The sequence below is a fragment of the Eptatretus burgeri genome, chromosome 17 (assembly GCF_056783735.1).
Source record: "Eptatretus burgeri isolate ZD-2024b chromosome 17, Ebu_testis_v1, whole genome shotgun sequence".
In the NCBI taxonomy this organism is placed as follows: domain Eukaryota; kingdom Metazoa; phylum Chordata; class Myxini; order Myxiniformes; family Myxinidae; genus Eptatretus; species Eptatretus burgeri.
Genome location: NC_140977.1, coordinates 53,270,484 through 53,295,594, shown reverse-complemented (window position 1 = coordinate 53,295,594; position 25,111 = coordinate 53,270,484). Strand labels below are relative to the sequence as shown.

At 44.8% G+C, this 25,111-nt stretch overlaps 1 protein-coding gene across 2 annotated transcripts in view; it reads right to left on the bottom strand.

Annotated features, from left to right (window-relative positions):
- Positions 1–25,111, bottom strand: part of BAIAP3 (BAI1 associated protein 3) — a 224,559-nt gene that overhangs the window by 58,855 nt on the left and 140,593 nt on the right. For both annotated transcript variants that reach the window (XM_085863421.1, XM_085863422.1), the window contains exons 13-14: positions 22,420–22,512; positions 22,164–22,267 (exon numbers count right to left, since the gene is read on the bottom strand). In XM_085863421.1, coding sequence (XP_085719547.1) covers positions 22,164–22,267; positions 22,420–22,512 — 197 coding nt within the window. The remainder of the gene's footprint in view (positions 1–22,163; positions 22,268–22,419; positions 22,513–25,111) is intronic.

Sequence of the window (25,111 nt, the reverse complement as noted above, 5' to 3'; positions counted from 1 at the left end):
TGACTGACTGACTGACTGACTGACTGACTCTCTCTCTCTCTCTCTCTCTCTCTCTCTCTCTCTCTCTCTCTCTCTCTCTCTCTCTCTCTCTCTCTCTCTCTCTCTCTCCTTCTCTTCCTTCTCTCTCCCCCCTCTCTCTTGCTGATTGTATGACCTTCGGACACAACTAGAGTCGTGGACAAGCTGTTTCGAGAGGTTGTGAGATTGAATGGTAGAATGCTCGATGATGAATGGCACCCATCTGATGATCCACATCGTGATTGAATTGGGCACTCGGTAAAGGTCCTGTCACACCTTGACGATTTAGCCAGCGTATGCCTGACGTATGCAAAATTTGGCTAAAACGCTGGCACACGTCAAATACGTTATAGGTAAGTTTGTATACGTTAAGAGCACGTTGGCATACGTCGTAGTATGCTGGGGTTTTTTTTCGTAGTACGCTGGCATACGTCGTAGTATGCCGAGGTGTTAGACAAATTTTCCATGCTTGAAATTTTTCGACGTATGCCAGCATATGACTCACACGTTCCGCATACGCTTGGCCATAAGTTGTAGGCACGTTACGCGAACGTTGACACACGTCGACACATGTTACTTGTAAGTTACTCATAAGTCGAAACACTTCGAGGTAATGTTTAGCGTACCCGAAACTTATTTGTAACCTATGAGCAACGTCTTGTAGGCACGTTACGCGATCGTTGACACACGTCGACACACATTACTTGTACGTTACTCATAAGTCGAAACGCGTCAAGGTAATGGTTAGCGTCAGTGTTCCAGACTCCCTGGTTTTTTTTCTTCTTCTTCTTCGGTATGACGGTGATGTTGACACTTCGATTTCTATTGCGGTTATTGTATAATATAATTAATAGGCTGCCGCTCAATGATTTAAATCATAACCACATTGGAAATCGAAGTGTCAACATCACCGTCATACTGAAGAAGAAAAAAAAACAGGGAGTCTGGAACACTGACGCTAACCATTACCTTGACGTGTTTTGACTTATGAGTAACGTACAAGTAACGTGTGTCGACGTGTGTCAACGATCGCGTAATGTGCCTCCAACTTATGCCAGCGTATGCGGAACGTGTGTCATACGCCGAGTACGTCGAGAAATTTTCAACATGCTGAAAATTTCTCGACGTACTCGGCGTATGACGATGTATGCCAGCGTACTACGATGTCTGCCAGCGTACTACAATGTATGCCAGCGTGCTCTTAACGTATACAAAACTTACCCATAACGTATTCGACGTGTGCCAGTTTGGTTCGGCAAATTTTTCATACGTCGGCATACGCTGGCTAAAACGTCAAGGTGTGACAGCAGCTTCACACTTCGATGTCTCATGCAGTTATGATTTGAATCGTCGAGCCGCAGCCTCTGAAAAGCCTACGCCACGTGATCGTCGGCGATACGCTGCCGCGCTATGCATAAGTTACACTATCATTGGGCAAAGGTTGTGAACACCGACAACACGCTCAGCATTCGTTGGTATAACTTATCTTTATGTGATTGAAACGTTCTGTGTACGTTACTAATACGTTATGCATACGTCCAACACGTTATTATACGCCCAAAACTTTAAAAAAACATCAATAGTTCAGCGTACGCCAGCGTTTTACATATATTTTGATACCTTGCCATGCGCTGGCTAAAACGTCAAGGTGTGACAGGGCCCTAAGCTGAAGTAATTCTTCAGATGTTTCTCGAATCAATTGTTTATTTTCGTGAAGCCTCTCCTGATTAAGCTATCTTTTTCCATTAGTGGTAAAACCACTCGATTCTTTCAGCTTTTTATCTCTCTCTCCCTCCCTTCCTCTCCCTCTCGCTCTCCTTCCCCCTCCCTCTCTTTGATTGTATGACCTTCGGACACAACTATAGTTGTGGACAAGCTGTTTGGGGAGGTTCTGAGATTGAATGGCACCCATCTGATGATCCATATCGTGATTGAATCGGGCACTCAGTAAGCTGAAGTAATTCTTCAGATGTTTCTCGAATCAATTGTATATTTTTGTGAGGGATCCCCTGATTAAGCTATCTTTTTCCATTAGTGGTAAAGCCACTCCATTCTCTATGTCTCTATGTCTCCATGTGTGTATGCACATATATATATATATATATATATATATATATATATATATATATATATATATATATATATATCTCACTCTCTCACACACACACACACACACACACACACACACACACACACACACACACACACACACACACACACACACACACACACACACACACACACACACACACACACACATTATCTGTGCTGCTCTGATTATAATTATCATCATGCTTGATGAGAACTTTGTCCTCACTTTTAAATTCGTAATCTTGATATTCCGTTACAAGAGAGTGAAGAGAGAAATGAACCCCATGCAGTTACAACAACAAGGGAGTTCATAGAACACGATAACCCACGGAACGTTCAAGATTATACAGTACTTCAATTTCAATAAAATAATTATTTTAAAGACCGTTAAAAAAAAATTCTGGAAGTTTAGCGCTGTTGAAACAGCCTTATACACCACCTTATTTAGCATGTCCAAGTCCTGCCAAACGTAAGGGTTTTGGAAATGGCAAGAGTGCGATTTGTGTTCTCGTGTTCAAATATATAATTCCATTTAAATAAAATAAAGATTGTAAAAGTCGTATAAAAATTATGGAATTTACTGCTGTTGACGCAGTGTCGATTGCACCACCGTTTCTAACACATCACATTAGTTCTTCATGCCTGTTGCTTGTGTCATTTATGCCATTCTTAAAAACAGTAAATTTCCTGTTCGGAATGATTTTCAATTTTTTTTGACTACCGGCCAGACAGAGTAAAAATTCTCACTCCTCTCTACACAAGCGAGATTGGGACGAATCCAGAGACAAAGTACTATGAAATGGCAAACTTGTCTTCCGATTCATTTTCTGATTTGTGTTCAAAATCAACAAACAAATCAATCAAAATTAAAAAAAAAATGATTCGTGAAAAAAAAACAAAAAAAACATTCAATTTAAACGTGTGAAACCCGTCAAAAAATCCACGTTTAAAAACATACAAGTTTAAGGGAAAAGTGAGTGTACAAAACATGTCACAACTCGAAGGGCACTCGGTAGAGCGCATACCTCCACCCTATAATGCCTGGTCCACGAGAACATATTGAGTACATATCATGATATACAGTACTACATCGTTTTTGGCCCGATTGCTCAACGGCGAAGAATCACTTTAAAAATTCGAGTAGCCGGATCCAGAACCAGATCTTCACCAAAATGTAATCAGTTCGTCTTTGTCACACACACCGAACCTGTCCACAACTTTTGGAGATATCCTGTACACAAACAAACAAACAAACAAACAGAAAGGGGTGAAAACAAAACCTCCTTCACCGTCGGTGCCGTAGGTAAAAAGTACAAACAATAAAAATATTCAGATGTATCTAAAGGTAAAACCGTGGTAAAAGAGTGAATGAAGTATCACAGGGGAACAATGTTAAGGCAGTGTATAAACCCTTTTTCATTCACGCCAGGCTAGACTACCAGTTAGATGGCTCGTACGCACAATGAACATGCAAAATTAAAAGTGTTGGCCACTAAAAAGGTTAAATAATTTTTAATGTCTTATTTTGTGAAGTAAATCATCCAATCATGTGAGAGAGGTTGGTCGAATATGAAATCAAATTGCAGGCATACAAGAATGTACTGTTATGTGTATGTGGTAGATGAAGAAATTTCATAAAAAAGATAGGATTGTATAGAGTAGCATGGTCCGTGGGCGTGTAGGAGACATTTCGATGTAACTGAAGTAGGAAACTGTCAGCTTAAGTTTTTACATGTCACCGCACTGGGGGCGGTGCTGTGTTAATGAGGTAGGGTTTAACGATAACTTCTCCCAGTGTGTAATTGCCCCCGTGACCTTTTCCTATGTTTTTGCATTGCAAGACCAGCGATAAAAAAGGGATCACGTCCTTAAAACAACAACCGAGCTACATGTTCCAAGCAGGCAAGAAACCCCACCTCCAGGAATGACAACAAGCAAACCATGCCCCTAGAGTGGATGATTAATGGGCATGACATCAGAGAGGATTGAATTAGGATCGGAGTCAGGACACGAGGAAGGGACGGGACAGAAGCGAGTGAGGAGATGGTGGTTGGAAGAGAAGGGCATTACGGCTGGCTTTCCCTCGATATGGTGAAGAAGGCTGCACGATTCTCGGTTCGTGCTGAAGCAAATTAGCTTGCGTGATGGAGCAAGACGCTGGCCATTAACTGTTTGGCTGGGTCGTGTGAGACAGTGCGTTGAAGCCTTGTGTTGTGTCATCGGAGGAGAATGTGTCACCATTTTGCAGAGGAGCAGCATCAGCAATCTCAATCATGAGGATGAACTTCCACGACAGCTTCTGGACCCTTAATGAAGGGACCATTCTGAGCCCTGGTGTTGAATATCAGCGCCCGAAATACCTCTCGTACGCTTCTCGCCGAGAGAGCGGCAACGCGCCATTTTGGGCGCGTTTTTCCACGCAGTGACGGTGTGGTTTGGTGACCCTCAAGCTCCAGAAACTCATCTCTGGGCACACAGTTAAGTGCCAGGAGAAAGGGAGGATTTTTCTTTTATTTAATCTTTCCCCTTGTCTGTATTAAAGTCTGTGTGGAGGTGCCTCAAATAGGAATTTAGTTTTACCTCGCCTTCTGTTTTTATTATTACACTTTGAATTATTACCATTGTAAATATTTGATTTATTTTCATTAAATCCCCATTTTTATTTAAGTTGCGAAAGTTGGCGACAATTCTTCCCTTTTTTTTAATTCGGCAAAAGACTTATTTTGGAGATTTTTCTTAAAACGGACTCCTACAAGAATATTCAAATCGAGTTGAAACATGAGTTTGGAATTTATCCTGGGCCCTGAAATTCACGGATATTTGCCCAAGTCAAAAAGCTCAGAGAAAAAGGCACTATCGCAAATCTGAACAGAAAGAGTACTGAAACACCAACACATTTGGGATGTCCTCAAGATATAAGGTCTCCTGAGAACATTGACCTTATTCATGAATCAGTAGGCAAAGACCTTATAAAGAAATACTCCAGGTATTGGAGTCAAGAGCTTGGAATTTCAAGCTTGGAGTCAAGCTTGGAGTCAAGAGAATTTCAATTTCAAGAGAATTTCAAGCTTGGAGTCAAGAGAATAAGTGAGAAGAATCCTCATCCACGATGTGAAATTGCATCCATACAGAATTCAGATTAAGCACAAACTGACTGCAGCCCATATGCAGAAAAGAGTGACAATGTGCCAGTGATTTTCAGACAAGATTGAAGAAAGGCCCAACTTCCTTGACAATGTCTGGTTTTCTGATGAGACCCATTTCCTTCTTTATGGGCATGTCAACTCCAAGGACTATATATGCTGGGGATCGACACCTCGATCTCGTACTCCAGTGACGTCTCCACTGAGAAAAAAGCAATGCTTGGGTCACATTCAGTAAACATGGCATCTTTGACCCTTTCTGGTTTGAGGACGATACTGGCAAGGCATTGACTGTCAATATGAAATGATACATCCACGTTCTTGGAAAGTTTTAGAGGGCACTAATTTGGAGGGTTATTGTCAGGTCAGGCCAGATCAGATCTGTGATTTGCTACAGGTACCATGTAAACTTGTTTCATGGTCAGGTTGTCAGTGACTAAAGTACTAAACCGTCTCTCCCACCAGGTTTCCTGGTGAGGAGGGTAGTATGGATGTGGACACCCAGCAGGATTAAAAACAAAACCTGTCACAGGGTGGAGGAGCTCCTTGTGAGCCAGCGGCCATCCACATCTGGTGCCCAACTGTGTCTGCAGACGTCCTCCTGCAGATGGGTAACCTTTCCTAGGAGGTTGGTGGCAGGATTTGCACTCTGGCCAACGTGAAAACACTGCATTCCACAAAACATACAAAAAGCACCAAGAAAACTGAAAACCCACTCTGTGGGAGTACCTCCTGTGCAGCTGCCCTTCGCAGGGCAGCTCAATGGATGACAGGATTGGGGCAAAGCCTTCGGAAACCCCACTCTTTGATGACAGGAAGAAAAGCATGGGGTAACCTTCCTGGGTTAGTTTGTGGTGGTGATGAGGTGTCACCCACTATATAACAATCTCCCCAGATTAACCTGAGGTGGTCCCTTCACGTGGGTGCCTGGGATGTCCGATCCCAAAGAGAGGATGATCACCTGTTTCTGATATAATTTGAGCTCCAGAGTTTCAACATTGGTATTGCAGCACTCTTTGAAGTTCTGAGACTGGATGAGATCATGGTGGGTCGTTTCACCTACTACTGGTATGGTCGCTCTGATGGTTATCACGCCAAAGGAGTTGCTATAGCCGTGTCCAACAAGCTGACTCCCAAGATAGGTGTGGTAACACCAGTCAACAAGCGTATTGTGAGACTGAGGATTCGTCACTCTGTGGGTGTCATTTCTCTGGTCTCTGTATATAGTCTGATTGAGGTGAGTGATCTCACTGTGAAGGAGACATTCTATACCGTGCTCAAGTCTGCACTTGATCCATGCCCCAGGCAAGATAATGTTATCGTTTTGGAGGATTTCAATGCATTGACTGGCACTGAAAGGGATGGTTATGACGCATGTGTTGGGCCCCATGGGTATGGAACTGTGAGCCAGAATAGCACTAAATTCCTTGACTTTGCAACAAGTCATGGACTTAGGGTGTCGGGTTCATGGTTTCAGCACACACACAGGCTCATCGCTAGACTTAGTATTCGAACGCTGGTTGTGAGGCAAAGGAGATTGACCATGTGCTCGTTGATGGTTGCACGAGGATGCTCCATAAATGCAGGGTCCACTGGAGTGCTCAGTTCCTCAAAACCGACAACACGCTTGATGTAGCAACTTTGAAGTTGCAGCTCAAATCCAGGAGAATGCAACCATCCCAGCCTCGGCTAGATGTTGGCAAGCTCAAGGATGAGAAGGTAGCTGAGGAGATTGCAAACAGGCTGATTGAGGATTTGAGGATGTCTGGGTTTTTTGGGAATCCTGAAGAGTTGTGGAGTGCCTTCTAGACGACCATCCTTGACGTTGCCTGTGGATGGCTTAGAACCCACCATCAGGTGAAGAAGAATTTTATCTCCCAAGGGACACAAGCTACCATTGACCATAGTCACAGGGACAGGCTTAATGGCAGAGCTGAGCTGTTCAGGGAGCTGAGGCGTAAAACTCTACGCGCACTGAGGGATAACAAGGAGCCCTATGTAGAGGAATCTGTGAAGAGGTATAGCATCACCTGTTGTCAAGTGATTCTCATCCTGTTTAAAGAGGAATTCATGCTTTGTGTTCCCCAAAGCCTGTCCCTCCGTGTACTGCAGTGAGAGCGGAGAGTGGTGAGCTCTTGAGGGAGGAGACCGAAGTGAAGGCCTGCTGGGCTTGTTACTTTGAGTGGCTGTGCCAGGCTGACACACCAGCTGATGAGGTAGATGGCAAGGGTGTTACTATCCCTATTGCTGACCCTCCAATCCACTGTGAACCACCTTCGTTTGTGGAAACACAGGCTGCGGTGTACCAGTTGAAACCGAGTAAAGCTCCTGCGATCTGTGGCATCCATGCTGAACTTCTCAAGGCTGGTGGAAATGCTGTACTCATGTCGTTGCATGCAGTTCTGTGCTCTGTTTGGAGCACAGGCATCATCCCAAATGACTGAAAAAGGAGCCTTGATGTCACTCTCTGGAAAGGGAAGGGTGATCACCAGAACTGCAACAAATACTGAGGGGTGACGCTGCTCTCAGTGTTGGACAAAGTCTTTGCTTGGAAAATTTTTAATCAGGTTTGTTACCCTCTGCATGAGCACCAGCACCCAGAGCAGTCAGGGTTTACGCCAAAGAGGTCGATTGACCGTATCCTTGCTCTTCGGGTCCTCACCGAATGCAGACGAAAGTTCAGCAGGGGCTGCTCTCTCAAAGCGTTTGATTCATTGAATCGGCATGCCCTCTGGAGGATTCTCACTCTTTGTGGGGTGGCATCAAAACAGATCAATCTGATTTCTCAGCTATACTCTGGTACTGAGAGTGCTGTGAGGTGTGGTGGTTCCGTCTCCACCTCATTTCCAGTTATTACTGGAGTTTGTCAGGGGTGTATACTGGTCCCCAACTTTTCAGTGCTTGTATGGACTGGATTCTGGGGAGAATGTCAGAGAGATCAAGCTGCGTAGCATCCTTTGGGAATGTCAGGATCTCTGACCTTGATTTCGCAGATGATGCAGTCATCTTTGCGGAGATGCTGGATATCCTTAAGGGGGGCTCTTGGGGCGCTGAATGAGGAGTCGGAACCACTGCAATCACACATTTCCTGGGGCAAAACTAATATCCAGGCTTTCAATGACCTCTTGGATGCTGCTATCGTGTCTATACCTGTTTGTGGTGAGGATGTTGAGGTCACAGAGAGATTCACTTACCTTGGCAATGATATTCATGTCTCCCCTGGCTTTGAGCCAGAGGTCAATAGACATCTGGGTCAGTCCTGCGGAGTCATTGATTCACTGGATCATGGGTTGTGGTGCTGTCGATGCCAATGCACGAGGATGAAAATCCGAGTCTTTCAGTCCTTGGTGCTTCCAGTCCTGCTCTACGGATGTGAGACTTGAACTCTGACCAGGGATCTGAGATGGATACTTAATTCCTTTGGTTCCAGGTCTCTTCAGAGAATCCTTGGCTATCACTGGTCAAACGTTTTGTCCAATGAGCATTTGCTGAGAGATTCAGATGACATTTGTGACCTTCAGCTCCGACTATACGGACATGTGACTCGTTTTCCAGACAGTGATTCTGCTCACCAGATTTTCTCAGTGAGGGAGCTTCATGATTGGAGGAGGACAATCATGTGCCTCGTGGCTGCCGCAAGATGATCGACATCTTAGTGACATGGGAATGGGCCACTCATCTGCCTGGGGGATGGCCAGATGGAGGCCCCTCGAGTACCCACAGAAAATGGATGCAGTGACACACTGCTCCGGTGCATGCTCCCATACTTGACCTGACCTGACCGAGGCAGTCACAGGGGATTGCAAGAGTGGAACAATGGTTTCAACAAAGAGGATAGAGCCACTCCCCAGACTTCAAATGATTCACTGAACTGGCTCAACATGCACTTTAGTGAAAGAGTCATCAGTCTAGGTCAGCGTTTCTCAACCTTTGATGGCCCATGGCCCCCCTATCGAGTCTCTTAACATTCGTGGTCCCCTGCCCTTCAATAAAAGATGCAGATTTCGTTTTATGAAATTTATTTACTCAGTCTTAAAATATAAATCAAAGTAAACATTTTTCTAAGCAATACAATCAATGAGACACTTGCTGTTGGGCTTGTCTGACGAGGCCTCTTATGTCCGGCTCCGTCTTGGACACAGCAAGGCCAATATCGTTCCCAACGTCAAGACGGTTTCTGGACTTCGTTTTAATGGTCGCAAGGTCAGAAAATCCAGATTCGCAAAGATATGTTGTGGCGAATTGAATGAGCATTACGAATGCCTTCTTGCTGAGTAGTGGATACGCATCCTGAACAGACAACCAGAAGGTGGAGTGGTCTTCTTTGTTACTGAAGACCAGTTTCATTGCTTTTGAAACCTTCAACTCTGCCAGCTCCTCTGCTTCGTCTTCAGTAGGTTCAATTTTGGTGTTAAACGGGTCTTTGTGCCACGGAACATCCAACGGGTGCATCGTCGAAATACGATTTGAACTCAGCGGAGAGATTGCCGAGATGTCCAGTGATGCAATCTTTGATGCCGACGGGAAGCTCAATCCTCTGCGTCTGCAGGTGCTCGTCCAAGAAAGGAAACGAGGCAGTGGACCCGGCTTTGATTCGTGCCTGCCAGACTTCCATTCTAGCAGACAGTCTGGCAAGCTTGTCTTGGACATCACTGACTGTCACATCACGGCCTTGCAAGGACTGGTTCATTTCGTTGAGTCGGCCGAATATATCGGCCAGGAAGGCGAACATCATGACGAACTCTTCATTGTCGAAGTGGACATGGAGGTTGTTTTCGTTGTCTCGCAGGAAGATTTCCACCTCAACCCGGAGTTCATACAGCCGAGAGAGGCATTTCCCCCTCGATAGCAAACGGACTTTGGTGTGGAACAGAAGTCCAACATGTTCCGCTCCCATTTCGTTGGCCAGGAGTTGGAAGAGCTGATGATTTTTGGCCTTCGCACGAATGAAGTTGATCACTTTGACCGCGACGTCCATGACTTCCAGCAAACGAGGCGGAAGAGTCTTTGATCCAAGAGCGTATCGTTGTAGCGAACAGTGGGAGGACGTCACATGGGGCCATTCGTTCTTCACAAGCGTGACGAACTCTCCTCCGACGCCGACCATCGTTGGGGCACCATCAGTACAAATGTGCTTGAAATTCTGCCAAACGAGTCCATTAGCTTCAAAAAAAGAGTCCACAATAGCTTTGATATCTGCCGCTGTCGTTGTGGTTGGTAGGGTATTGCAGAAAAAGAACTCTTCCTTCATCTTTCCCTTTCTCTCGTAGCGAGGGAAAGCGATCAACTGGCTCTCCGGGGCGGTGTCGGTAGACTCGTCTAATTGAAGGCTAGCCTGAAGCATGCTTTGTTTGATTTCGGAGCAAACTTGACGGCACACATCAGCGGCCGTGTCGTCAATCCGTCGTCGGATCGTGTCATTAGAGAGCGAAACTTGCTGGATCTTCTTTTTCGCCTCCGGTCCGATCATCAATTCCACCATTTTCTCTGTTCATGGCTTGATAAGGTCCTCAGCAATAGTGTGCGGCTTCTTGCACTTCGCAATTCGGTATGCCACTTCGTAGCTGGATTGAAGAGCAGGTTTTTCTTCTGGCCGGAATCCAAATTTGGGAAGTGTCACGTCACGGTCATATCGTGATCGTTTCGCAGACAGAGCGTCGATATTACCTTCCTTCCTTCCTTCCTTCCGGGATGCATCTTGTCACGATGGTTTTAAAGTTTGGAAGGACGTAGTGACGCATTTGACATCACGACCGAACAGTGCAGACATTGCGCGCAGTCCACGCCATCTCGACTGACATTCGTGAATCCAAACTTGACATAGCTGTCATTCCATTTTCGAACGTTCGACATCTGAGAAAAAAATTGAAAAAAACAAAATTCTAACGTTTTTGTAAACATTGGTTTGCTATGAATGCTCTGTGGGCTCCGCCTTCTCTTTTAAAATCGTAGTTAAACTCATCTACCTTTTTTACTTTGACACTATGACCGGAGACTCGTCACCTTAATTGTACATTACAAGCTTCTGCATTCTGAATCGCAGTTTTTCGGCGTCCGCTCATGGCCCCCCGGTCGAAGGCCGATGGCCCCCTTGGTGGGCCACGGGCCCCCGGTTGAGAAACGCTGGTCTAGGACTTGCTGGTGAATGGGCCCCACACTCACTTGATATGTCACTGCCCGATTTCTATCTTTGGGCCTATCTGAAGGAAAAAATCTACAGAGGAAGGCCACAATCCATTGCAGAACTCAAAGCAACAATTTGTTTTTTGTATACATAGTCGATGCTTGTGGAAGAGCGAGTATACTGAATGGATCAAGACATAACGGGACAAAAGGAACAGAAGAGAGAGGGGGAAACACCAACAGCAGAGTTGAAGGCTAAGATAGAGGGAGACTTGGACAAATAATGGGTGTGAAGAGGAATGGAGGGCAGGACAGGACAAGATGCAAACAGAAGGAAACTCACAGGAGGGAAAAAACTAAAATTTCGAAGGAGGAGGGTTTGGGGTGCATTTACGAGACATTACCAACCTTTAAGTTCTGGTGGATTGCCCTTCAGTTGCAGCTGTTGCTGCTCACTTTTGTCAGATCTCTATGTGAAGGAAACTTCACTTTGTATGTGAAGGCAAAACTTGCTATGACCCCTTGGTTCTTTGCCTTGGACCACCACAATTATGCCAGATGGATGGCAGTGCATTTATCAGACATGACCACTTTGCATGAGACTCACGCAGATGTTGCAGCAGAATTTATCATCGGACACTTTCTTGTTCAAAAATCTAGTCGCATGTTTTCAAAGATTGCTACAGACCATGCTCATGAGCAGAACAACGCATCTGTCAAAGGCGATGGAGGAGCAGTAGGCTTGACTGAAAAATCCAGCAGCACTTCGTAGGTGGATGATAGGTCGGTCTGAATTGTCAAGACTCAATCAGGAGTTTTATACAACACTCGAGTCTTACAGGCCAAGCTCTGTTGCAGCTATGTCTGCACCATGAACAGACAAAAAATGTTCAAAACGCTTTCCGCAAAGATGTGAGTTCTTTCGTTAGAATTATTGCAGAGAGTGGAAACCATTTCATGGAAGATAGTAATGACCTCCTTATTCGACACACCAAGGGCAGTGCAGTCACTGAAACTGTAAACAATATCCACACCATTGGCCTGGAACAATTTTGTTGTTTTGTGCAGGAGAGGCTTTTGGAGCAGCAAAGGCCTTATCAGATCCAATTAAAAGGAACAAACGGCCACTCATGTTCTGTCCAAATGCAAATAAAAGTTCAAAATTATTGAAATTGACAAACCTCAAGAGTGACTGCAACCCATTTTCTCAACTTTATATTGCATGTCAAACAAGAGATGACCATTTGGAAGACTTCTTCATACATGACAATTAGCCCTGCCCACCATCTATTTAAAATCAAGGCAAACTGCGTTACTGTGCTAAATCAGACTTGCTACCTTGCTTTGAAGACTTGTCAATGCTCAGAGATAGGACACCAAATCTCGATGTCATCATTATTGATGGTGCAGCGGTTGTGAACATGCTGAAGCCAGAAACAAGCAAGACCTTTGTATCATATGCCAATGAGGTTTTCTTGCCTTTCATCCAGAGGAAGCTTCAAAGCAAAACAAAACGTGTGGACATTGTCTGGGACCAGTACTGGTCAGACAGTTTGAAGAACTCTACAAGAGAAAGCAAGGGGAAAGAATGTGGTGATTAGTGGAGGCAGGGATTGCTCTTCCAGGGAATGGGGCAAGTTTTCTTCGAGTGAATCACAAGAAGACACGGTTATTCAGTTTTTGCTAGAACAGGTCATCAGCATTGACAGCCCTGAAAAGCAGATAACAAGTACCCTAGGCGCTGGTGTCTGCTGCAAGCACTCATGCAATGCATCTGCACTTTCACCATGCAGCCATGAAGAGGCAGATACCAGATTTATGGCCCCCTTGGTGGGCCACGGGCCCCCGGTTGAGAAACGCTGGTCTAGGACTTGCTGGTGAATGGGCCCCACACTCACTTGATATGTCACTGCCCGATTTCTATCTTTGGGCCTATCTGAAGGAAAAAATCTACAGAGGAAGGCCACAATCATTTGGCAGATGCCTCCAGCCACTATGAGAGAATATAGACCGTCGCCTGAAATCCGTACGGGGCCGAGAAAGTGATTTTCGTGACAACATTCTGGGGGCAACTTTGTTTCATCAATTTCCAAAGGATTCGGGGGCGCTGAATCCGAATCTGCTTGTCCCCAGGCATGTAAGTTTCACGTTAAAGGTGTACGAGCTCTTAGAGGTGAAATAGCCCTTGTGGACCATGACCTTACAGACGCAAAAGAGTAATATGGTGGAAAAATATTATATAGGGTTTTTATTGTCTGAAACTATAAATGATGTTGTTAGTGCCTAATAATAGAGATGTCAACTGCAAATAAATGTGTGAAACTAATGTTCAAATGTCTACTTAGCCAATGTAGTCCTTGAAGAGGCAACCATACCAACCCTAGAATCGTAGAGCCAAATGACCTTGCTCGACAGCTAATGATTACCACATCAGCCGCATTCTCAATGAAACGGCTTTCTAAAGTCTTCTTTACAGTATGTATTATATAATTAAGGTTGAATTGCTGGGTCAGATCCAGAGGGACTACGCAGTAGTATGATTACTAATATGAAACGTAACTTAGTCAGGGTCACGAAAATTAGACAGAGAGCACAGGGCATCACACTGCTGTCCATTCATCCTCATCGGGTTCATCCGCTTCGATTTGCGCTTCACGAGGAGTTTCAGAACGGTTCGTGCAGTTTTTGCAGCCGCATAAGTCTGTGCATGACCGTCCTGCCTTATTGCAGGAGCAGCGGGCATTGTCGCATTTAGACTTAGCACATTTGCAGTGGACAACGTCCAATATGGCATCGGGGGCAGGGCTCTGGTCCATCCACTTTACGTGCAAGTCATCGTCCTTGACAACCCATCCATGTCCTTCAGGTGAAGGAGGTGTAACGCGTCTCTCCAGTGATCTCCTGTGGATGCTAGCCTGATACGCACACCGTAGTACGTGCTGATAATGAGCATCTTTCGTTGGAGGAAGCCGTCTTTCCAAAGAGGAACTGATGCAGAATGAGGTATACCGCGCTTCATTCAGATCACGCAGTGTTATTGTGTAGTTACTGTCGTGGATAGTAGAAAAATCGTGCAAATTATGATACAAGCATCAAATTTGCCATTTCTGTTCTGCAGGGTTTTCTGATCAAATCTGCCCGATTGGCCATTTGAAAATCCAAATTTTGAAAAATTTGAAGAAAAAAAAAAAAACTTAAAAAAAATTTGAAGTCACAGCTGGCTGAAATTCTTGAAGCGCAAGTGAACATCCCAGACAGAGAACCAAGGGCAGATGCAGTCATCATTGATGGCTCAGCACTTATCAATGCCCTACCTCCACGCACTTCAAAGATATTTGATGACTATGCTAAAGAAGACATCATCCCAAAGGTGGAATCCTATGGTGCCAGGTACGAGAGGGTGGACGTAGTGTTTGGTGTGTACAAGAAGTCAAGTCTGAAGGTCGAAAACGCCAAACCTGCAAGGTCGAAAAGGGGGCAAGGAATCAGAAGAAGAGTGACAGGAACTTCTGTTTGTAAGACCCCAAGTAACTGGAGAAGCTTTCTTCGAGATGACAGCAACAAGACTGAGCTGTTTCACTTCCTTGCGGAAAAGATGTGTGAAGCACAGACGACAAGCACAGTCATTGTCAAAAAAGGAGAAGATGCCATTAGCAACACAAGGAAGTCACTGGATGCTGTGTCTCCATGTTGTCATGAAGAAGCTGACACTCGAATATTTGTACACACCAGGGATGCAACGACAGATGGTAGCAAGTCCATTATCATTAAGGCTAATGACATGGACGTACTAATCATAGCAATATCTGTACTGCCATCCTTACAGGAACTAGGTCTTGAGAACATGTGGATTGCCTTTGGCTAAGGAGCCAAGGTGCGATGGATTCCAGTCCATGAGCTCGTTTCTGCAATAGGGCCTGGGAAAACTAGAGGGATCCCATACTTCCATGCGTTCACTGGATGTGACGTCGTGTCTGCCTTCCGCGGTAAAGGGAAGAAAACTGCATGGCAGACTTGGAATGTCTTTGATGATGTTTCTGAAACATTCACCAATCTCAGCCAGCATCCAACATTGATTCGTGATCTTGGCTTTTTTGAAGTTTTTTTTTTTCAAATTTTTCAAAATTTGGATTTTCAAATGGCCAATCAGGCAGATTTGATTAAAATCCTCTGGAGAACAAATGTGCCAAATTTGATGCTGTATCATCATTTGCACGATTCCTCTCAAAAATTGCTGTTATCTGCCCCACTATTACATGACTGTACAAAGCACATGCAAAGGTTTTCAGGCCCTGCACAAGACTACTGGATGGGGTAAAGTCCTTTCCAAGTTCAGTAAATGTACGGATGAATGTTGCAGAGTTCATCAAATCCAGCACTCTTTTCTTGCTACGACCATGAAATGCGCTGGTGCTATCACAACCAGTATATACATGGAGAGCGATTAACGCCTTCGCCGAGTCCCCCAGAGATGACTGAATTTTTTGTAGGTCAATAATGCGGTTTTTGTTCCTGACACCCGTATTAAAGTACAAATTGCAAGGTATGCTCTCTTTCAGGGATAGAGCAATCATTGCTACGTCAGTATCTGGGCTTTGGACAATCACATTGTCGTTGTCTTGTGATGTGTGTAGAGCGTGTAGCAAGAGCCTCGTATCAGCCTCCTCATGGTCGCACTCTAGTTCGTCAACCACACGGACCTCAAACGATTCCTTGAACTGCAAAAGGTGGCACGAATTTCCATGAGCGAGGTACACGCATATGTTTGCAGGTTTGGCATTCGTCAAGTCTGACCAGTGGGTGAACAGGAATTCGACAAGGCTAACCTTGTTTTCAGAAATGCGCAGATATTTGGGCCACTGAACAGGCAGTCGTTGATTCTTGTCAAATATCTTCACGATCTGTCCACCGCCAGATCCACGCCGTCGCCTCTCGTAATTATTGATGCTGATTGTTGGGTACGTGTCCACCACAACATCAACACGAGAACTTTTGAAACGATGGACAAGTTCTAACACTCTGTATCGTAGACATTCTTCATGGAATGGATAAGTCCCATGAAATCAATGATAAGTGCACCTTCAGGGAGCTTCTCCACCAAACAATCGGGTACAGTGGACTCTAAAGCGTGGAGCAAATCTGCCTTGTTCGTTTTCGATAAGGACACGTCCTCTGAGGACAGAGGCATAGAAAAAGGAGATAATGAATGACTCAGTACCGTACGCATATCGAGCCTTTGTTCTGTGCTATAATCAACATTCGAGCCATGAACTTCCAATCATTTCTCAATGAAATTTCAGATCCCGATTTAGACTTGGTCTTCATAGGCGTTGAAAACGTTCTGAGTTTATTTGCCTTCAGCGGCGCGAAAAACTGTTCAGACCGTTTCATCAATCGTCGGGCGATAAAGTCTTGCAGACCTTTTTCGCCAACTTCTTTCGTACTTTTCATGTCGGAGCTGGCTTCTGGGGTGGCTACTACGCCGGAACTGATGTTAAAAAGTTCGGAATGGGAACTGTCAAAAGGATTATACATTGAGTGAAGCAGTGAAATGACGTCCTGGCGTCAGATAGCTGAACTAAGGCCCAAAGCGGCAAATTTAAACCCTGATTGTGGGCGAACGTGCAACTTTTCAGCCTGGGGATAAGTGGAATATTGTTCAACGCATTGAAACCGTATAACCTTGTAAAAATCAGGTTGCCCCTGGAATGTTGTCACGAGAATGCACGATACAGATTTCAGGCGACGGTCTAATACTCATAAAGACTGTCAACACAGATGTTGTTGTTCTGCTGTATCTGCAATGACCCATTGTCCAGCTATGGGTGGTGTTTGGTGCTGGAAAACATTTTCGATTCATTTCCGTGCATGAAGTTGCATTTGGGCCACAGAGATCAAAATGTCTGCCAATTTTTCACAGTCTGACTGGGTGTGATATTGTCTCCTTGAATGGAATCGAAAAAATAGAAAGCATGGCAGGCTTGGCAAAGGTACCCTGATGTCACTGCTACTTTTTAACTCACCTGGAACGTAGTTCCAGGGAGCTTATGGGATGGCGCGTCGTCAATCCATCCATCCACAAATACTTTCAACTTCTCTGAAACTACACATCGGATTTCGAAACTTTACCACAACATTCATCACCGTATATGTACCAAAGTTTGTTCATGGAATTAAAAAAAGGTTGGGCCCGAAGGGGGTCTATGGGAGTTGCCCCCCAAAATAGGTATTTGCTTTCTTCTCAAGAGATTACACACACAATTTCGATGAAACATGACCACAACCTTCATCACTAAAGATGTACCAAAGTTTGTTCAGGGCATGAAAAAAATCCAGATGCATTTACTTTCTTCTCCATTACGTATTTTGTGGGTCAAACATGCTACCAGTTGTTCCTTGGTCATCTTATCTAGCCGCTTCCAGGTGAACGCCCAAGGGTATTGCACCTATGTTTTATTCATTCTGAGGCATTTTCAAATGATTTAAAACTTCCGAGATGGAGAAACTGCCTATATTGGAGTGATAACTTCGTCGTGGAGGCAACCATTTTGAACGATGCCTCAAAAACATTTTTGCAAGTGGCTCCATCACGATAATTGGTAAATACAGTCAATAATATTGCTGCAATTGGTATAAAAGTGAATACATATCCACCATGGTGGGTTTTTATTAAACCTATCATGGTGTTAAATTTTACACTTGTTGCATGATTTTGCAACATAACTGCTGCACTAGTAGTTGTCAGTGAATGCATATTGCACTGGGATTCAATTCTGCATCCAGCCTGCTAGTTGCATCATCACTAAGGCATGGCTGTGTCACCGATGCAGTGCCCCTGCACCTTCTAGCAGGAAATTGGTACTTGACCAAGGTACGGGTGGTAACTCGCATCCTATTCACAAAAGACACCTCAAGATCGTTAATGTCCACAAACGAATGCTCGCAGAATGGATGCCCAGTTTTATCGGCCATCCGAGGGATAGCACACACATCGATGATTCACCCTGTACATGAAGCACCAGGATGACAGTTTATAACTGTGTCGAGATTCGATCTTCGAACCCAGGCTAGACGGTTCAGATGCGATTAGCACATCACTCAAGTCTGGACCATCCTGCTAGCCCTCATATGTAGTGACAATTTCATTTCTTCCACCCCCTCCCCTCCTTCATCATTGCCTTATTTCCCTCTTTTCTACTTCCTTTTCTACCCTATCCTCTCACCTTTATAACTTTCCTCATTACCTCACCCCTAACTTCTCTCCTGTATGCATAATGTCTCGATAGTTCCTCGCTCTGAGCATCGAAGGGGACCATCATGAATACAAAAATGTTGTTATAATTGAACAGATGGAAAATATTTTCTTGGGAAATCTGAGCCATGCTGTGGTGCAAGGTGGCAAATGCTTGGTTAATCCCATTGACAAATTGATGGCATTCTGCCTGCTGTCAGTTCAACATGCTTTAATCACATGGGAAACCAGCGTTGTTGGTCATGCTTAGGTAAGCTGTATAGCTTTGCTCCTTGTTTACAGAAGTAGATGTGTTCTTGGTTCCAAGAATAAAAACGAGGATGGTGATTGTGGGCAAACGTTTCATGAAGTATTTGACTCACATCTGCTCCTTACAGGAGCCACAGTGACTACAGCTCATAACAGCAAGAGACAGCATTACACCACAAAAATAATATTATTACGATAGAAAAAATTCTGAATACGGTGACCGAGTGGTAGCGACTGGATTGATGTCCCACAGGTGGATTGATGTCTAAACTTCCAGAATCTGAGCCATCCTCTCAATTAATATCGAACCAGGGGATTGTCAGTAAAAGCTCAACTGGCTCCTTGACCTATATGGTTGACTGGTCAAAGATCTTCTTCTTCTTCTTCTTCTTCTTCTTTCATATGTACACATTGATGTGGGAAGAATAATTTGCTGGGGTGCAGTTGTGCCACTGATACAGTGCCCTCTATAGGTTAAAGCATGAATTTGGAATTTGGCCAAGGTGCCGGCGATAGCTCGCTGAATCCTCAGGAAGGATGGTCGGCAGATGATGGCAGTCCACACTCTGTGGTTACTTTTTAATTTCCTCAGGGCAAATATTAACATACCGCCTATAAAAGGCACATGTCTGACAGGATGGCACAAAGGCCTTCCTTTTTTTGAGCTGTCTAGTCTAGGTTTGAGTCTTGATCCAACTGGAGCTCCGTCGGCACGGTGTTCCTTTAAAAAGTGTGCCATCCGTTAAGCTGCATGGGCATAAGTCTGCTGGCAATGATTGCCGGTAGACGTTAAATAGTCAACGATCTTTCAATCAAGAGTAAGATGAACGATTGTCAGCACACTAACCAACTTGCAAATTGCTGCCCTAATCTGCCATGGGGTTCATATGCTGGTCACGGGTGAGTGATGGTCATCCACCATGGACCTGAGCTCAATGTCAACAGGTCAGCAAACTACCAGGACAAACACACATACACACAGACACGGACACACACAAACACACTTAACTGAGAAATACAAAACATGAACTTAAAATGAGGCTCGCAGCAGTAATTTTACTGACTTGAGTCAAACGCTTAATTTTCTTTCCTGACAGCAAGCAAATATAAAATATGAAAGATGCTTGTTTAAAATTTTAAGGTCATTGCAATGGGGAAATAGAAGTGTATGTGTGCGTTTGCAAGTGCTTTATTAGTTACAAAACGGATTTCCAGGCACTTTGATGGAAAGATCATCTTGATCCAAAATGAAAGAACAATGTATTTGGCATTGCTATCGAACCTGTACATCATAGAGTAGAGAGTACTCCATCTCCATCGTGGAGTGGAATGTATGACGTCTGGTTTTATATCACACCAGCTCAGGACACTTTTGTTTTGAGACATTGGCATGATTCATTGTAATGTATTTGCACACTTTTAATGAGAGTGTGTCGGAGTTGTATATTTTGTAACGAGCAGACGTTGCTTCAAAAGGGCTGCTTAGAACCGTTCCTCATTTGGATGGAACCAACGGAACGTCGAACATAACATCCCAACCGCCATGTGGAGTAAGGAGAAGATGACGTTTCTGGTGTGAACCCTTCATCTTGAGCATGTTAACACTCGAAACGTTAGCTTATCCTTACTTCCCATGGCGGTAAACATACCTCGATCAACGTTTCGTCGATTCCATCCATCGTTCCGCCTGTTCGTCGATGCACATCGACACCAGCCTTCATGATCAAGACAAGTTCTCCAATGTTGTTCATTTGCTCAGCTTTACTCCAACAGCTAAAACATATTTTAGAGCTTTTGACTGCAAATTTGTTCACAGTATCAGCAATACGTGTGAATACATCCAGCTAAGCAAGAGCAGTGCTGCTGAATAATAAGGAAAAGTTCGAGTTTAAAGGTGCATTGTGAACAACGTTCAACACATCTCGCATATTTTCACACAAATGCAAGGGTTATATGAACATCTTTTTTTTGTTACATTGTCAAGGCTCGTATGAGAGCTAACACACAACGCACAGCAAGGGGGGCATGAGACAAGAGGGGCTGGAGAGGGAAGGACAAAACAGTGGGGAACAGAGACATTTGGAGATCTGTGGAAGGGAGAGGGATGGTGCGGGGAACACAGGGTATAGAAGATGGACATCACAGGAACTTTCAGGAAGGAAAGCAGGGAATTTGAAGGAGGTGGGTTTGGGGTGGATTAACGGGGGTAGAAAAGATCAAGATTTTGGATGGGGGAAGATAAGAAATGGTGGTGAACAGCTGTTTTGAAGACCTGGAGGGAGGAGTGGGATTGAAGATATTATGGGATTGAAGATGGATTGAGGAAGATTGAAGATATTTATCTGTGATAAATATTAACCTGCATTGAAGAGAAAAGCCACTATTATATATACCTGATGGCATCATCAGAAACCGAAACATCAGAGATAAAAAGAAATCTGGGCCCATTCTAGTGTTTCAGCTGAGAAAAACGTTTTGAGGAAGTAACATAGCAAGTAACAGAGCTTGCAACAGGGCTAGTAACAGGGCTCGTAACAGGGCTAGTAACAGGGCTAGTAACAGGGCTAGTAACAGGGCTAGTAACAGGGCTAGTAACAGGGCTAGTAACAGGGCTAGTAACAGGGCTAGTAACAGGGCTAGTAACAGGGCTCGTAACAGGGCTCGTAACAGGGCTCGTAACAGGGCTCGTAACAGGGCTCGTAACAGGGCTAGCAACAGAGCGAGCAACAGAGCTATGAACGGAACTAGGAACTGAGCTAACCAAGCTCGGAACAGAACTAAGAACCGAACAAGTAAAAGAGCTTGCAACAGACGGTTCCACTACTGTTTGTATGAGAAACAACAGGGCTAGGAACCGAGCTGGGAACCGAACTAGGAATGGAGCAAGCAATGGAGCTAATAAAAATATGTAAGGCCGACATGTCATTTAGGCACCAGTGATGTCATGGAAGGTTGTACAAACAGTAGTGGGACTGTTTGTTATTGTGAAATCGAATTCAGTGAGGAAAGAAAGAAAAAGAAAATGTTTGAAAAGTAAAATGATTATTAACAGAATAGCAGAGATGACTTAGTCAAGTAAGCAGGTGTACCTCCCTTTGGTTGCATCAACCCACATCATTGGGTTTATTATCAGTATGTCAAGAGGAAACAACAGGATGAGATGATGCAAGAGTAGAGAGGTACAGTGAGAGTCGATGAATAAGAGGAGGTGGAGAAGGAGGAAGATGAGAAATAAAGAGGGAAGAAAACAAAGAATAGAAAATAGAAAAAGAAGTGAGGCATCTCACATGGCAGCTTGGAGAAGGGGAAACAGGCCGGTTTGTGCGGCGTGGTGCTTTAAGATCGTCATAGCGGGTTGGCACAAACCCCCTTTCCACTCCACATCAGAACCCTATGGTAAACATTACCAAGTAAATCCTAGGTGGTTTTGCTCTCATTCGTTAATTACTGTAACAGTATGTAATATGCATAATGTCATGGCACTTCCAAACAGCGTAACATCATGACTGGAGATAAAATTCCAGGAGTAATGCACACATGTACCTCCACATCCAGGTGTTCATGTTCGACGAACCAAGTGAGAAGCATACGGTGTGCCACCACCTCTGTCACGCTCTTCAGAAGGCTTGTGTCTCTCTGTTCAAGGACAACACTGCACGATGCATCCAGTGTGTGTGCGCGTCTTGTTCCATTCACAACAACCTGCTATATCCCCATGGCCCATACAGTGTGAGAAATAATTACAAAAACAGTATGAGAAATTGGTGTAAATGCAAATTTTATATTTCCTCCACCCTTCTTCTTCTTCTTCTTCTTTCGGCTGCTCCCGTTAAGGCGCTGTCACACCTTGACGATTTAGCCAGCAAGGGAAACGTATAAAAATGTATGTAAAACGTTGGCGTACGCTGAAATTTTGATGCTTTTAAAAAAAGCTTTGGTCGTATTCATAACGTGTTGGTCGTATGCATAACATATAAGTAACGGGCACAGAACGTTTTGTTGTCTTATAGATAACTTATACCAACGAATGCTTAGCCTATTGTCGGCGTTCACAACCTATGCACAACGATAGTTTAACTTAGGCAGAGCGCGCTGCACATATCACCGACGAACTCGTGGCGTAGCCTGTAAAAAACCTGCCGCACGCCGATTTAAATCATAACCGCCTGAAAATTGAAACTGTCAACCACGCAGTCACACCTTGACGATTTAGCCAGCGTATGCCGACCTATGAAAAATTTTCCCAACCAAGATGGCACACGTTCAATACGTTATGGGTAAGTTGTGTATACGTTAAGAGCACGCTGAAAAACGATAAAGTATGCTGTCATATTTCGTGGTACATCTCGTGGTACATCTAACAAATCGTGGTACAAGCATGCTGAAAATTTTACGACGTACTCGCCGTATGGCTCACACGTTCCGCTATGCTGGGAATAAGTTGTAGGCACGATATGCGATCGTTGACAAACGTCAACACAAGTTCCTTGTAAGTTACTCATAAGTCGAAACACGTCGAGGTAATGTTTAGCATACCCGAAACTTATTTTCTCCGTCAAGGCACATTTTCTTTTTTTCTCCTTGGCTTTTCTCATTTTCTTTCTTTCAGGTCAGGTCACGTCAGATCTGTGACCTGCTACAGGTATCATGTAAACCTGTACTAACCTGTTCCATGGTCAGGTTGTCGGCGACTAAACCGTCTCCCCCACCAGGTTTTCTGGTGAGGAGGGTGTTTGGATATGGACACCCAGCAGGATTAAAAACAAAACCTGTAAAAGGGCGGAGGAGCTCCTTGTGAGCCAACGGCAATCCATATCTCGTGCCCAACTGTGTCTGCGGACGATCTCCTAAAGTTGGGTTACTTTTTTATAATGAGGTTGGTGGCAGGATTTGCACTCCGGCCACTGCAAAACCCTTCATTCCGCAAACCACACAAACGCAAAAAAAATCTGAAAACCCACTCCGTGGGAGTACCTCCTGTGCAGCTTCCCTTCGCAGGGCAGCTCACCGGATGGCGGGATTGTGGCAAAGCCTTCGGGACCCCCAATCTTTGATGAAAGGAGGGAAACCACGGGGTAACCTCCTTCGGTCAGATTGCGGGAGAGTGTCGGAGTGGTGCTGAGGTGTCGTCCACCAGACGGTGGTCTCCTTGGGTTAACCTGAGGCGGTCCCTTTGGGTGGGTGCCTGGAATGTCCTATCCTTAAGAGAGGATGATCACCTGTCTCTGTTATCATCTGAGCTCAAGCGTTTGGACATCGGCATTGCAGCTCTCTCTGAGGTTCGGAGACCAGATTGCGGCGAGATAATGGTGGGTGGTTACACCTACTATTGGTCTGGTCGCTCTGATGGTTACCATACTCAAGGAGTTACTGTAGCTGTGTCCAATAAGCTGACCCCAATGATAATTGAGGCAACACCGGTCAACGAGCGTATTATGAGATTAAGGATTCGTCACTCCTTAGGTGTCATTTCCCTGGTCTCTGTTTATGCTCCGACTGAGGCGAGTGATCTCACCGTGAAGGATGCATTCTACGCCACGCTCGAGTCTGTGGTTGATCAGTGCCCCAGACGAGATACATTTCTTGTCTTGGGGGATTTCAATGCATCGACTGGAACTGATAGGGATGGTTATGAGACGTGTGTTGGTCCCCATGGGGCAGGAACTATGAACCAGAATAGCACTAAGTTCCTTGACTTTGCAAGAAGTCATGGACTTAGGGTGGCCGGTTCATGGTTTCAGCGCCCTCAAGCTCATCGCTGGACTTGGTATTCCAACGCTGGCGGTGTGGCAAAGGAGATTGACCATGTCCTCGTTGACGGTCGCTGGAGGATGATCCAGAACTTCAGGGTCTACCGGAGTGCTCAGTTCCTCAATACTGACCACAGGCTTGTTGTAGCAACTCTAAAGCTGCACCTTAAATCCTGGAGAATGGTACCATCCCAGCCTAGGCTGGATGTTGGCAAGCTCAAGAATGAGAGAGTATCTGAGGAGTTTGCGAACAGGCTGAGTGCAGATTTGGGGTGTCTGGGTGCTTTGGGGGGTCCTGAAGAGTTATGGATTACCTTCAAGACCACCATCCTTGATGTTGCCGGTGGATGTCTTGGAAATCACCGCATGGCAAAGAAGAATTTTGTCTCTCAAGGGACACTGGATACCATTGACCAGAGTCGCAGGGCCAGGCTGAATGGCAAAGCTGAGCTGTTCAGGGAGCTGAGGCGTAAAACTGTACGTGC